This window comes from Dipodomys merriami, unplaced genomic scaffold, assembly GCF_024711535.1.
Source record: "Dipodomys merriami isolate MVZ:Mamm:240054 unplaced genomic scaffold, mDipMer1.0.p SCAF_114, whole genome shotgun sequence".
NCBI lineage: Eukaryota > Metazoa > Chordata > Mammalia > Rodentia > Heteromyidae > Dipodomys > Dipodomys merriami.
Window position 1 is genome coordinate 573,764 of NW_027202427.1, and position 13,277 is coordinate 587,040.

Consider the following 13,277-nt stretch of genomic DNA (forward strand, 5'->3'; position numbering starts at 1 on the left):
AAACGAGGACCGAGAGCATGTTAGATAGATGAGCAGAGCACACAGGGAAGGCATAATTGGAATAAAAGGCATCTCCTGGTGCAAACAAGGGTGTTCAGGGAACGGAGAGCCGGGCACCAGTGCCTCACGCCTCGGAGGCTGAGATCTGAGGATCGTGGTTTGAAGCCAGACTGGGCAGGAAGGTCCTTGAGGATCTCACTTCCAATGCACCAGCAAAAAAAGCTGTAGTGGAGCTGTGGCTCAAGTGATAGAGTGATAGTCTTGTGCACAGAGAGGCTCAGGGACAGCGCCCGGGCCCAGAGTTCAAGCCCCAGGATTGGAAAAAAAAAAATCATGTAGGCAGCAAAGGTTAGTGATGTGACGTTTTGTACTTGTGGCATTGCCTTGGCCACTGATTTTTCAGAGTAGGGACGGCCTGCCCTGTAGTACTGTCTCTAAAAGCTGATGCTGAGATTCAGTGAGAAGACCTGGAATTGGGTGCACAGAACTCCCAAGTGTTGGATCAAGGCTGAAAATGGTTCCTGGCTCTCGCATGCTGCTTTTCCACAGTGCCTGCTCTGTGCAGGTTTGCAGAGGTCAAACTCCTAGGGCACCAGCCTCCCCTCTGCCTCATTGCTCCGCAGTGTCCTAGTTCCCCATCCCTCCCTCTCCTTTATTCCAGACCCCAAATTCATGTCTTTCTTAGCTTTTTCCCACATGTGCCTCTACCTCCCGGCCACCTGCCTCTGACCTTCTCCTGAGCCCCCGTGCCCCAAGCCTTCCTTTCTGAGATGTTCAGCCAGCCCTGGTGGGTTCGTGGCTCACGGCTGTTAAACTTGCCACCCTCCAGAGGCAAGGTGCCTTTCCCAACCACACACTCGACTTCGCTGAGTTCAATCCACCAAGGGTGGATTCCCCGCTGTTCTCGGAAAAAGGTCTTGGGATGGGTACCGTGCCTGCGTTTCCACGTGTGCGTTTATTATTATTGCTCAGTTATAGTGTTGAAAGGCAGACAAATCCCATTCATTACAAATAGCACAAGCCAGAGATACAGAGAAATAAAGAGTGTACAATAAGAGCACAGTCACTTTCCAGTCCCAGAGCTCTCCCCCACCCCCAGAGCCCTGGCAGCTTCGTGGAAGCCGCATTGCCTCCTCGCTCCTCTGTGATAAAAGATGTGCAAGTAAGAGTTAGCCAGTGTGGGGACCCCAGAGGGGACAGGCTGGGGAGAAAGAGCACCACAGACGTTACAAAACACACCGAGGGGCTGCAGGACGGTCCAGAGCAACCTGGAACCTCTCCTTTTTGGGAGGAGGGAGTGAAGATGCTGAAGACCCGGGGAGACCCTGACCCCAAAACAAAGTGGAAGGGCTTGATGCCTGCCAACTTCCTGTTGTCTGATCCTGTGGAAGGCCCCGGAGCACCCCCCCCCCCCGCTGTTGGGTATGTACAGAGTATGTACTAGGGTGGCAGTTAGAGGTGGATGGGGAAAATGGGGGCCAGGATGAGGGTGCTGAGACCATCCAGACAAGAATTTTCTGCATCCTCTAAAGGGCTGAAGCTCAGAATCAAAGAACAAGTAGAGGTGACCCCAACAAAACAAACAAAGGGCGGATGGGAAAGGAGAGGCCGGCAGTGTAGCTCTCTATGCTAGGCATTGTGGGGCGGCTCTCGGGGCTCCGGCTCCAGCTCCAGGGGGGCCCTTCTTACCATGGGGACAGGATGGAGGGAGGGGTGACCTAGCACAGTCTCGGGAGGTGACTCTGGTCCCCAGACTAAGGTGGAGTGCGGGCTTGCTGGCTTCTGACAGCCTCGCACTTACGGGGACAGGTGAAAGGATGGCCAGCGACTCGGGGTGACCGATCTGTCCCTTCTGGCAGGTGCTCTGCACGTGGTGGTCCCGAGCAGGCAGTAGCGACAGTGGGGGGAGACAGGGCATGCACAGTGCTGGGGCTCAGATGTGGGGTGGGAGCGGGGCCGAGCCTAGAGGACTTGGAAGAATCTGAGCTTTCCCGTCAGAATAACTGACTTCTGCACAGGAAGAGTGAAAGGGGCTCGTCTCCATCCAGTGAAAGATTCTAACGTGGGGGTAATGACAGCTGGTACCAGTGCCACGCTGAGGAGAAGAGGAAGCCTGGAAGCTGGCCCCTCCATGGGGGACGACGGCTGGGGAGGAGAGCTGGGTGCCAAGGAGGGACCGGGAAGACAGGCTGTGAGCCCCAGCCGGCTGTGGGCCGGGCAGCATCATCAGCCCCTTCTCAGTACTCTATGATGCTGGGGCGGGGCGGCAAGGGACTGGGACAGGGCGGTGGAGCAGTGGCAGCTGTTCTGAGTCTGGAAAGCCCTTGCGGAGGGGCGGCTCCCGCTCCCTGCTCCTCGACAGGCCACTGACTGGGGTCCCGGAGTGCGGCCCTGGCTTGGCCCTCTTCCTTGGGATAAGGGGAGATGTTAGAGTTGAACCCCAGGGCAGAAAAGAAGGGGGCATGGTCTCCCTAGAAAAGAGCTTACCTCCCAGAGGGCAGCTTTCCTAGATTTTCTTTCTTTCTTTTTTGTTTTGCCTTTGAAACCACAGACAGAACCACCGCGTGGGGCGGGAGGCAGCGGCTGGAAGCAGTAACCATTGCATAGTGGTAAATGAACAGAGACGGTGAGCTCTTTATTTACAGTTATTGTCTAGATAAAAAAATTCATAAAAACAGATGAATGGTCATAAATTATTGACCCCCTAATGGGGTGAACTGCCAAAACGTACCCCATGCTGCTAGATAATAGGACGCAGAGTGCAAGCTTTGTGTACTACAGTGAAGACGGACACACCGTTCCCTGTGTGCGTAGTGCACGCGTGGGTGGATGTGTGCAGGTGTGTGACCGAGAGGCGTCTGCGGGTCTGTGTGTATGCGCACATGGGCGTGCACGCGTGTGTGATCAACCATCATCCTTGACAAAGAGAGACCACTAGCAAGGGCGCGGGCCTCCTCAGTACCTTCTGTGGCTCCTGTCCCCCCAAGCTGGCTTCTGTGTTCCTGCGTCTCTGCTCCAAGATCCTAGGGAACCGGGTGTTGTCGTGGAATGAGGTCACCGTGCGTGGAGACGTGATCGCGGGAAGAGGAGAAGTGCACCCAGACACAAAACAGAAACAAGCCACCGTGTTCAGTTCCAGGGGCGCCCCAGGTTCCTTTCCTTCCTCAGGCGGGGGGTGGGGGGCTGGCTTTGGTGGTGTTTGTAGTAGAATCCAATCAGCAAATCCAAAGGCTGGTGTCCCTCTGGGACTAGGTACATTCGGAGACCTTCGCGTGACCTTCGGAGCCCTTCGCGGCCTTCCAGTGGTGCTCTTCACCCAGAAGGTCTTCCTTATAGGAAGATTTTGCCAGGTGGGATGGGCTGACTTTGAACTCCAAACCCATCAAGGTTTGTTTTGTTTTCCACAGCTGTGCAGACGTGGCCCTCCCAACTGACTATGGCTCTTTTCCCGGGTGGCTCTCATCTGGTGAGCGGAAGAGTCCTCTGGCCTGGGGGTGGGGGTGGGGCAGCTGTGCGGAGGGTCCGTGTGAAGAATGGATTTTGCAGGCGAGGTGGAGTGTTTGGTTTTCCTGGAAGCATGGGACATTATCGATCATGGTATTCAAAATGTCTTTTGCACTGTACAAGTTTATGGAAAAAGATCATATGCTGAAAAGTCTCAAAGCAAACTTTGTATTAAATACAAAAGTTCTTTTATGAAAAAAGCTGAGACCCACAAAGTGCTTAGCAGTTAAGAAGCTGACAGACAATTAAATAAGCTCTTATTAAGTGAGATTACTAGTGCCGTTATTGTCTGGGGGGTGGGGTGGGGATAGCCACCTTTTCTCACCTGTGAGATGGGGAAGGGTGCAGAATGGCTTTCTGTCTGGGAAAGCAAGACTTGTTGTTAAAAGGCTACAGTATATATTGTGACTACAGGAAGACAATTTGGTTTCTTTTTTTAAAAAAATCACACTGAATACATCTCAATATACACATCATAAGGTTCATTCGGATCTAAATAGTGCAGAGAAGGCAAATCTTCAAAAATAAAAAAGCAGCAAGCTATACGCCAACTCTCATCCCATAGACCAACAGCTCCGCTGGCCCTCTCTCTCTCTCTCTCTCTCTCTCTCTCTCTCTTTCTCTCCTCTTTCTTTATAAGTATAAGAAATAAACTAAATTCCTAACTAAAAAAAAATCAACACAATAGCATTTATATCTTAACACTACCTCAACCTCTGGATAGACAGTGCCAAAGATAACTTGTTTTTTGTTTTTGTTTTTTAACGCTCTTGGTAAACTCAAATGAGTTTCATTGAGAGAGAAGTCTTCCCCTGGTGCTTTGCGGGATCCGCACGTGCGCTGGGTCCAGGAAAGCTTCTCTCCTCTTCTCCTTCGTCTACAGAGCGGGGTGTGTGGGGGGGGTCGTGTTCCTCCACTTCTGGCTTCTGCCTGAGCTTCTTGTGGTAGTGACGTCATTGAATGGAAATAGCAGGCAAAAAACATGGCCATTGTAAGAAAATCAAGAATGCAATCCAGGGCAAATGTCTGTTGGGGCTGAGCTGCTCTTAAACTGTACAAATAGCCAAAGATGTTATCTACAGGGTTGTAAACAAATTACATTCTTCTTTTTTGTTTTTTTTTTTAGGACATAAATAAGTTAAAATAGAGCAATTTAAGCAGAAACAAGGCAACATGCCGGCAAAGAAACTTTATAGATCCATGTATATATATTTATATAATATATATATATATATATCTACCTATCTATATGGACGTATTCAGTCTTGGAGGAGCATACGTTGATATAGATAAACAAAGAAATGGATATAACCTCGTGAGTGTCTATGGATTTCTTGGGTTCCATTGGTGCTAATCTACGAGGCAAGTTAAACTCTGCAATTTCGAAACAAAAAAAAAGTTATTAAATTAATCTATACAACTGGACCCATGCTGTGCAAGCATTTTTTTTTTCTCAAAAACTCACAGATCAGTGAATTGGATAAATAGTCTCAGAAAAGAGTCTTGTTTGCTGTTCCCACCTAAGAAAACAAACCACCCCTCCCTCCTCAACCCCTCCCCCAGAACCAACCTGGGGGGGGGGGAGGACGGGAAGTGTCCAGTACATTCATGCGTGGGGGAGGGGGGAGCCGTGGTGGCCGGAGCAGGTGCACGGCTGGCCCCATGTCTGTGGGTGGGGGGGAGTCAGGAAGGGCTTGTTCTGGGACAATCCCACTTGTTGGCTCCTGATGTCCCTCCCCGCCCCCCAGGGGACCCTGCCCCTTGCAGGGTTTGAAAAGAGTTCAAACAGCATCGCAGCCAGAGAGAAAGGGTCTGTGGGTGAAGCTGAGTCCCTCTCAGGTAGCTTTCCTGCTCTCGCTCCTTGCTGTGCGGTGAGTGGCGCCTGGGGCGCTGCCCGGAGGCGGGGGCAGGCGGCGGGCGGTCCTGGAGGACGGGCCTGGGGGCTCAGCTAAAGCGACGTCTCCAGGCTGTGGATAGGGCTCCCTGGACTTGAAGAGGTAGCTGATTTGCTCGTGTCGGTGGTCAGGTTGATCCCGCTGTCGATGGCGCTGTTGTTCTTGTTGAGCGAGGACGGCGGGCTCGAGTTCTGCTTGAGGGCCCCATCTTCTTCCAGGTCGGTGTCGTCGATGAGGGGGATGTGGGGCTGGGGGTCTTCGATCCGGAATTCGGGATGAGCCATGAAGTTATGGATGGAGGTTCGAGACTCAGGCTTTTCTAACCCTTCGTAGAGAGAGCTACGGAACGCCTTCACCACGCGGATCTGCAAAGGGAAACACGTGATCAGGGAGGGGGCACGGCCTGGCCTGGCCGGGACTGCAGGTGGCAGGTTGGGGGCGTGGAGGAGGAGAGGGCAGGAGGAGGGCTCAGGACAAGCAGGCTGCAGCCCGCAGTCAATGGTGTGATGGAGGGAGGGGGGGGAGGGAGGCGGGCTCAGGTGGTGCGTCCATGAGTTTGGGTTTTGAGTGGCTTTGGTTTGGGCCAGAACTCAGTTATTAGTACTATGACGAAGGTGCTGTGCACAGTAGCAGAAGGGAGTTAGAGTCCACTCTGGAGGGCACCCGACCTAAGTGAGAGACTTCAGGAGAGCCTTGTTGATGTTAAGCCATGTTCAGCCTTGCAGCGAGGGGTGGGCTGGGGAGGGAGAGGCTATTTGAAAGCAAATTACTCTTTAAAATAAAAAAAAAACAAGCATACACACAATTAAAAACAAAACAACGAAAACCCCCAAAGCCCAACCAAACCACACAGAGCAGGTGACAGTGAAGGTGACACAGGCAGGGCACGGATGGGAGAGACAGGAGGGGCACATGGAAGCAAAGCGGTAAGCGACCCAAGCAACTCAGGGCTTCTGAAGGGCAGAGCAGAGGCAGCCAGAAAGCACGGGGCGGGGGGGGGGGGGGGAGGGGAGCATGCCACAGTGGGTAGGGCAGGAGCCACACAGCACACACACACACACACACACAGAGACAGACAGACGGCCACACTGACACTTGGATGCCTGGACAATGTGAACAGAGGTCGGTTTTTGTACCCAGCATTTCTTTCCTTCATGCATTTGGGAGGTAAACACTCGAGTATAGACTGAAAGCCCTGGCCAGACAAGGGCACTTGCTTTTCTTTTTTTTTGGGGGGGGTCCCCTATTTCCTGGGGGAAAGGGGGAGAGGTGCTTTGTCTATCTCTGGATTCATGCTTTAAAAATACAAAACCAAACAACGAGGCCAGAATCGGATGGCCAGACCCAGCCCAGGGGGGTTGGCTTGGTGAGGATCTAGGTCACAAGATGGTATGTCTAGCTGTGAACCATGGGTCCTGGGCCTCAGTTTTTCCCCCTGAAGAATGGGAGCCTGCACCTGGGTCTCTGAGGCTGGAGGACAGAACTAGACTTGGAAAAGGAACAGCAGATGCTTTCGCTTGGGCTGTGGCCAGCCTGGCGCCTCGGGTGGTGCTCCGTCCTGCCTTCCTGGGGTAAGGGGAACAGGAGTGTCTCTGTCCTGGGGTCTTCTCAGCTCAGAGCAGAGAGAGAGGTGGGGAAGGCAGGTGGCCCTGAGTGGTGGGGGCTGAGCTTTGGTGGCTGAGGCGTGGGTCTCTGGGCTGGGGCAGGAGGTCCTTGGGACAGCAGGGGCGGCATGAGGGGGTGTATGGTCGTGTGGAAGTCCTGGGAGTCCCAGACTTGTGCTCAGCTAAACCATGGGGATTCCTCTGTGGAGCACGGTGAGGGAACCCCTTCCCCATGCAGGGGAAGGGTGTAGATGGCTGTGCGGGATGACTCTGTCTCTGCTGAGCCGGAGACTCCTCTTTTTCTTTCTTTCTTTTTTTGGTCAGTCCTGGGGCTGGAACTCAGGGCCTGGGCATTGACCCTGAGCTTCTTTTGCTCAAGGTTAGCACTCTATCACTTGAGTCACAGCGCTACTTCCGGCTTTTTCCCCCCTCCGTTTATATGGTACTGAACCCAGGGCTTCATGGATGCTAGGCAAGCACTCTACCACTAAGCCACATCGCCAGCCTCCAGGTCCCTGTTTCTAAGGCTCACTGAAGGCGCCTCTGCCAGCTAAGCCAGAGGGCAGACAGCTCAACTTGATCTTCACCAGTCAACGAGCTTGGGTTTGTGCAACATTCTAGGCTGTGATAGTGTTTCCCTGCCAATTAACTTCCCTCCTTTGCTGTCGGGCAGTAGTGATTAATTAGCTGCCTTCCGCTTGTCTTTAAAAAATTAATATCTTTAAATAGTTGAGGTTTCAATTTAATATGTATATACATAAGTATATATATATGTATATATATATGTATATATATATATATATATATACATATATATATATATATATTTGTGCTGGTACTTAGGCTTGAACTCAGAGCCTGGGCATTGCCCTTGAGTTTTGTTTTTGTTTTTTCTTGGTCATGGGACTTGAACTCTTGGCCTGGGCGCTGTCCCTCAGCTCTTCAGCTCAAGGCTAGTGCCCTACCACTTGAGCCACAGGGCCACTTCCTGCCCTTGAGCTCTTTTGCTCAAGGCTAGCACTATATTGCTTGAGCCACAGCTCCATTTCCAGCTTTTGGTGGTTAATTGGAGATAAGAGTCTCACAGACTTTCCTGTCTGGGCTGGCTTTGAACTGGGATCCTCAGATCTCAGCCTCCTGAGTAGCTAGGATGACAGGCATGGGCCATTGGCGCCTGGCTCAATACATCAGTTTATAAATGTAATGCATCTGATCAATGTCACTCTTCCCGTCATTCTTTTATAAGGCACCTCTGTCCCTTGTCCTTTGTGCTGGAGACTCCGGGGAGCCCAGCCTCACTTGTGGGAATCGTGCTTTAAATAAGGGCACTAGGAGCCAGCCGGATGGGGCCTCTGTCCTGATTCTTTGTATGGTAGAGCCACTTTCGATGCCCTGAGCTACCTCTGCCAGACTGCCTGGTCCTGCCTCTGCAGCGGCGACTATGGCTCTGATCTCCATTGCATCTGAATACGTGGAAACAAACTAACATGCAAAAGGCACGGAGGCCTCAGTGTTCCCATCTGTCACATGGGGATAATGACCGCTGTGGCTGTCCGGCCCTAGGGCTCGGCACAATGATAAAACGGGCTGGAGAAAGCACGTGTGTGGGTGTGGGGGGGCGGGGGGGGGAGACGTGGTAGGCCTCTGTCATGTGACTGACAATGCAGGGGAGACACACAATGAGATGGAGCCCTCCGCCCGCCCTCTGGCATGGAGACGACAGAAAGAATGAGCTGTTGGGACAACACTGGGGCGAGGCCAGTGGGGCCCCGCCAGGCATCTCAAGTCTACTTCGTTCTCTGCGGCTGAAATAGAGAAAAAAAATCTAAGCAGAAAAAACCCCACACTCCCAGACGCTTCCTTCTCCCTCCCTGCCTGGCATAAAGGAGGTATTTGGGGCAGAAGCCGAGTTGGGGGGGGGGCAGGAAGGGATGGACAGGAAGGGAGCTGGCGGGTAAGACTGCAGACATTTGGGTTCATCTATCTATGCACGGGGCGGGGCGGGGAGCCCTGGGCCCTGCTGAGATGGGTCCCCACATACTCGAATGTTTACCCGGCTTCAAGGAAGCCAAGAGGCTGGGTTTGATTCACATTCATTTCAGGCTCAAGGTTAAAGACTCACAACCTCTTTTAATTTCACTCTCTCTTGCTGAACTCTGTGTCCAGGGTTGTCTAGCCCTCTAGGGAAACAAACACAGGGAATATTCAGACAGCGGGGAGGTCCGGGGGCCCTCCCCCCCAAGTCCTGAAAGCCATTTGCGATTTTTAGTCACCAAAAAAACCCCCAAACACCCAAACAAACGCTAAGAGCGCCCAGCTTTCCTTCCTGGCTCCTTCTGTCTGATTTCTCTCCCTGACAGCACCGACTCCTCACCCGAGGACCCTTACAGCCCAGAGTCTGAAGGGGGTTGCGGGGTGTCCTGTGTCTTGAGGCATAGCACCCACAGTTTGGCTCGGGGGCCTGCTCTACTGGGTCTGGAGGACTCTCCGGATGGAGGACCGCAGACTTGCTAAGGCCAAAGACGGCTGAGGGGGAGTCAGGGATCTGAGGGATCTGAGGCAGGAGAGACGGGGCCGGGGTGTCGGGGCCGAGCACCGTCCGGGCGCCTCCCGTTCCTGCACGGGGAGCTGAGGTCCCTGAAGCGGCTCCGCCTTCCCTGGCCTCCACACCCAGGAGGAGACTACAGGCCTGGGACATGCAGCCTCCACGCCCAAGGCCTGAGGACCCGCCCAGGACGAGTGATGAGTTGAGGTGTGTGGGGTAGTAAGAGGGGCTTTGGAGACAGACCTGCTGTTCCGACCTCCCTCCCCGTCCGTCCCTCGCCATCTATGGCCTGCACGCTCTCTGCTTGGATTTTGGCTGTGAAGGGGAGGCAGCTCTAGAAACGCTGAGTGTGGCTCAAGTGTGTGCCATACCGGGTGCCAGCGAACCCCTGGGAAAAGCCAACTAGCTTTTGTGTACGTGGGTGGAGAGGAGGGTGCCAGGTCCTTCCTGGGCTCCCGGGACCTGCCTGATCACACGTCCCACGTCCGATGGGCACCTGTCTGCCGTCATCGTCACTGTCGGTGCTGGGGGTGGACGTGCGGCTGGGCAGGGTTTTCCTCACCTCCCTCCGTGTCAGGAGTTAGAGTCAGCCCCAACGCAGGCTGTCCTGTTCTAGGCCTCTGGGGTCAACTCGGTAACTCAGGGGCCGGGGCCGGGGCCGGGGCTGGATTCTTTGGTAGCTGCATAGCTGTCTGCTCTGCTACAGACCCCAGACGATCCCACTCAGACTGTGGGTGCCACACCTGTGTCTCCTCCCTCCCCCCCCCCCCCCCCCCCGGACCGGTTGGCCTCCTGCGGCAGGCCCTCTGAGGGGAGGAGGAATCTCGGCTTCTGTGGAACCTGGCCTGTTACACACAGGGTCCTCTGCGTCCCAGAGACCACAGGAGGTGACATTTTAGAAACCATCCAAGCCAAGGACCAAGGGACATAGTTAGCATTTGCACGGTGGCCATGGTGATCCCAAAGTGTTTGCTGAAGCCAGAGGGGGTGGGGATTCGCTCCAGGAGGAGCCAGAGCCCCTGGCAGGGGGCTGCTCACAAAGAAGCCACCACCGCCGCCGGGAGGAGGCTGAGCCGGCTCAGGGAGGTCAGCTTGGCGGCTAAGGCGGAGGGAGGGTGAAGAGGGCCGCGTCTCCGCAGGCCATGCACCACGTCCTCGGGCAATAGGTGCGTCACCAATGACACAGGACGGGTGGGTAATGCGGCTGAGATCAAGGGCTGCTCTTCCTTCTAGAGCAAAGATGAAGGCCAGCATGGAGGCCGGACCTTCAAGGGGGCCTGGGGGCCTGGAATGTCATGTTCCAGGGTAGAGTGCCACACACCAGGAAAGAAGCTGAGCCAGGCAGGCCAGGGCTCTGAGCCTGAGGCCAGCAGTGAGGGCCAGCAGTGAGGGCCAGCAGTGAGGGCCAGCAGTGAGGGCCAGCAGTGAGGGGGGGCAGGAGCCCTCTGCAGGGGTGTCTCCGTGCGGGACACTGCACTTCAAGATGTGGGGGGAGAGCTAAGCAAGGCCAGAGGCTTGGGGATGGGGGGCTCACCCATTCTGCTTTGGGGGGGCTTCCTTAGCTGCAGTGGTCTAGGGACAGACCCTCAGCGGAACGTGGCTTGGGCACCGCCTGCTCAAATGCATCTTGACCTCTTGGCTGCTAGGTGCTGGGACAGAGCTGGTCCCCTGGCAGCGCAGCTGGCACGCAAGCTCACGGGACGCAGGGAGGGGCACAGCGGGTTAGCTCAGGTCCTTCCCTGCTGGGGGGGGGGACGGGACGGGGTGTGTGTGTGTGTGTGTGTGTGTGTGTGTGTGTGTGTGTGTGGCATTAGGTGGAGATGAGGTCCAGCTGAAAGCTAGCGGAGATGACAAACCCACCATCTCCCTTTGGGAAGGGCAGAGTGAGGGGCACCGTTATTTGCACTGTGGGAGCCAGATTAACTGGAGGAGGATAGAAAGCAGAGTCCACTCCCTCTGGGGCCTGAAGCTATGGAGAGGTCCAAGAAAGTTCTGGACAAAGCCAGAGCCGAGTGATCCAGGCCAGAAATGATGGCGCGAGGAGGTGTTTGGCAGAGAAAGGTGGAGGGTTCGGAGTCCCAGGCTAGCCCCTCAGGTAAGAGGGGCTGAAGGTTAGGACCAGAGCTCCCAGACAAGGTGTGTCCCACCCTTGTCTACCTGAGCCCAGGCATCACGTCGTTCAGGGAGGGTAGTAACTACACAGGTCCCCTCCCCTGATGGTCGTAGGGCAGCTGAGGGGGGTCAAGTGTGCAGGGAGCGGGGTACGTAGAGGGCAAAGACACTACTGTGACCTCTGACCTTCGGTGGCCTCCCCATCCCTAATCAGGGTACCAGTGTACCAGGGCCTCTCTCCCAACTGGCCCTCTCTGCCACTGGCTGTGACCCCCTTCTCCTCCTCAGACTCTAACCTTGGCCCTCTAGGGCCCAGCCCTTCTTAACAAAGTACAACAGGGCCACGGCGTCCCCTCTGTGGGCCACTGGTTCACAGGTGCCCTCTGGTGGACCCCTCGAGGCCCTAATGAGTCCTACCCGGGTCGTTCCAATCTAGTGACCCCAGCTGACCCTGGTCTGGCACCCCACGGCTCAGTTCTGACCTCCTGGCTGCTGCAACCCTCTTCACTGGCTGTGCCCCTTCAGCCCCACCACGTCTGTGGTAGCCCGGCCCCTGCCCACCCAGGGGCTGGTGCTGGTGGCACCAGCGGAGGTGGAAAGGTGTCACACTCACGCCCAGCTGCAGCAGGAGGAAGGCTGGTCGGAGAGGAAAGAGCATTGGACAACGACACGCGACTAGGGCTAGAGAGATTGGCTACGTCCTGGCTCTGGCTGGTGACGGAGGACTGTCTCCGCAGGGCCCCCTGGAAGGAGGCCCCGCTCTTGAAAGTATTGACTACTTCAATCTGCAACGGAGGAGAGAACGAGACAGGTTGCTGGAAGAACACACAGGACAGCCACACGACGGACGGGCGCCATGTCACAGAACAGCCGCAGCCACGGCGACAACGACAACATCACTTCAAATCAAAACGACAATACCAGACACACTCCGGGGCTGGGGAGATGTCTGCTCAGCTCCAGGTCCCTCTGGAGTCCCCAGGCTCCCCCAGGACCGGGGGGAGGGGGCGAGGGGCTGCAGGGCGGCTGGAGGGGCTGTGTGTGGCGCTGGGAGGGAAGAGCTACGCGCGCTGCCTCACTCTGGGCCTAGAGCAGAGCCAGTGTACTGGTGAGGAGGGGGCCCTGGGGTGGACAGACCTTGGCCCCCAATTCCGGCTCTTGTCACTTACTAGCTAGGTGACCTTGGGCAAGTCCCTCTCTGAGTCCCGTCTCTTGTCCTTAAGAAGGGGCAAAGCCATCTACCTGGCAGGGTTATCTGTAATTGGCAAAGTACCAGAACCACATTGGTGCTCTGGAGGAGAGAGGTAGGCTGGGCCCTGGGAGTGCGCATGCCCAGTGCTCCGGAGGACCGAGACCTTGCTGGTGCGCATGCCCAGTGCTCCGGAGGACCGAGACCTTGCTGGTGCGCAAGCCCAGTGCTCCGGAGGCCCGAGACCTTGCTGGTGCGCAAGCCCAGTGCTCCGGAGGACCGAGACCCTGCTGGTGCGCATGCCCAGTGCTCCGGAGGACCGAGACCCTGCTGGTGCGCATGCCCAGTGCTCCGGAAGACCGAGACCCTGCTGGTGCGCATGCCCAGTGCTCTGGAGGACCGAGACCCTGCCGGCGCACATGCTCAGT

At 55.5% G+C, this 13,277-nt stretch overlaps 1 protein-coding gene across 11 annotated transcripts in view; it reads right to left on the bottom strand.

Annotated features, from left to right (window-relative positions):
* Positions 1-2,610: 2,610 nt before the first annotated feature.
* The window catches only part of LOC138822702 (plasma membrane calcium-transporting ATPase 2), a 182,431-nt gene continuing 171,764 nt past the window's right edge, over positions 2,611-13,277 (bottom strand). For 7 of the 11 annotated variants that reach the window (XM_070015556.1, XM_070015553.1, XM_070015557.1 and 4 more), the window contains one exon: positions 2,611-5,764. In XM_070015556.1, the coding sequence (XP_069871657.1) occupies positions 5,453-5,764 (312 nt within the window). In that variant the 3' untranslated portion in view covers positions 2,611-5,452. Of the gene's footprint in view, positions 5,765-9,128; positions 9,184-12,273; positions 12,446-13,277 lie in introns of all 11 variants that reach the window. The other 4 variants (XM_070015559.1, XM_070015562.1, XM_070015563.1 and 1 more) reach the window with 2 other exon arrangements.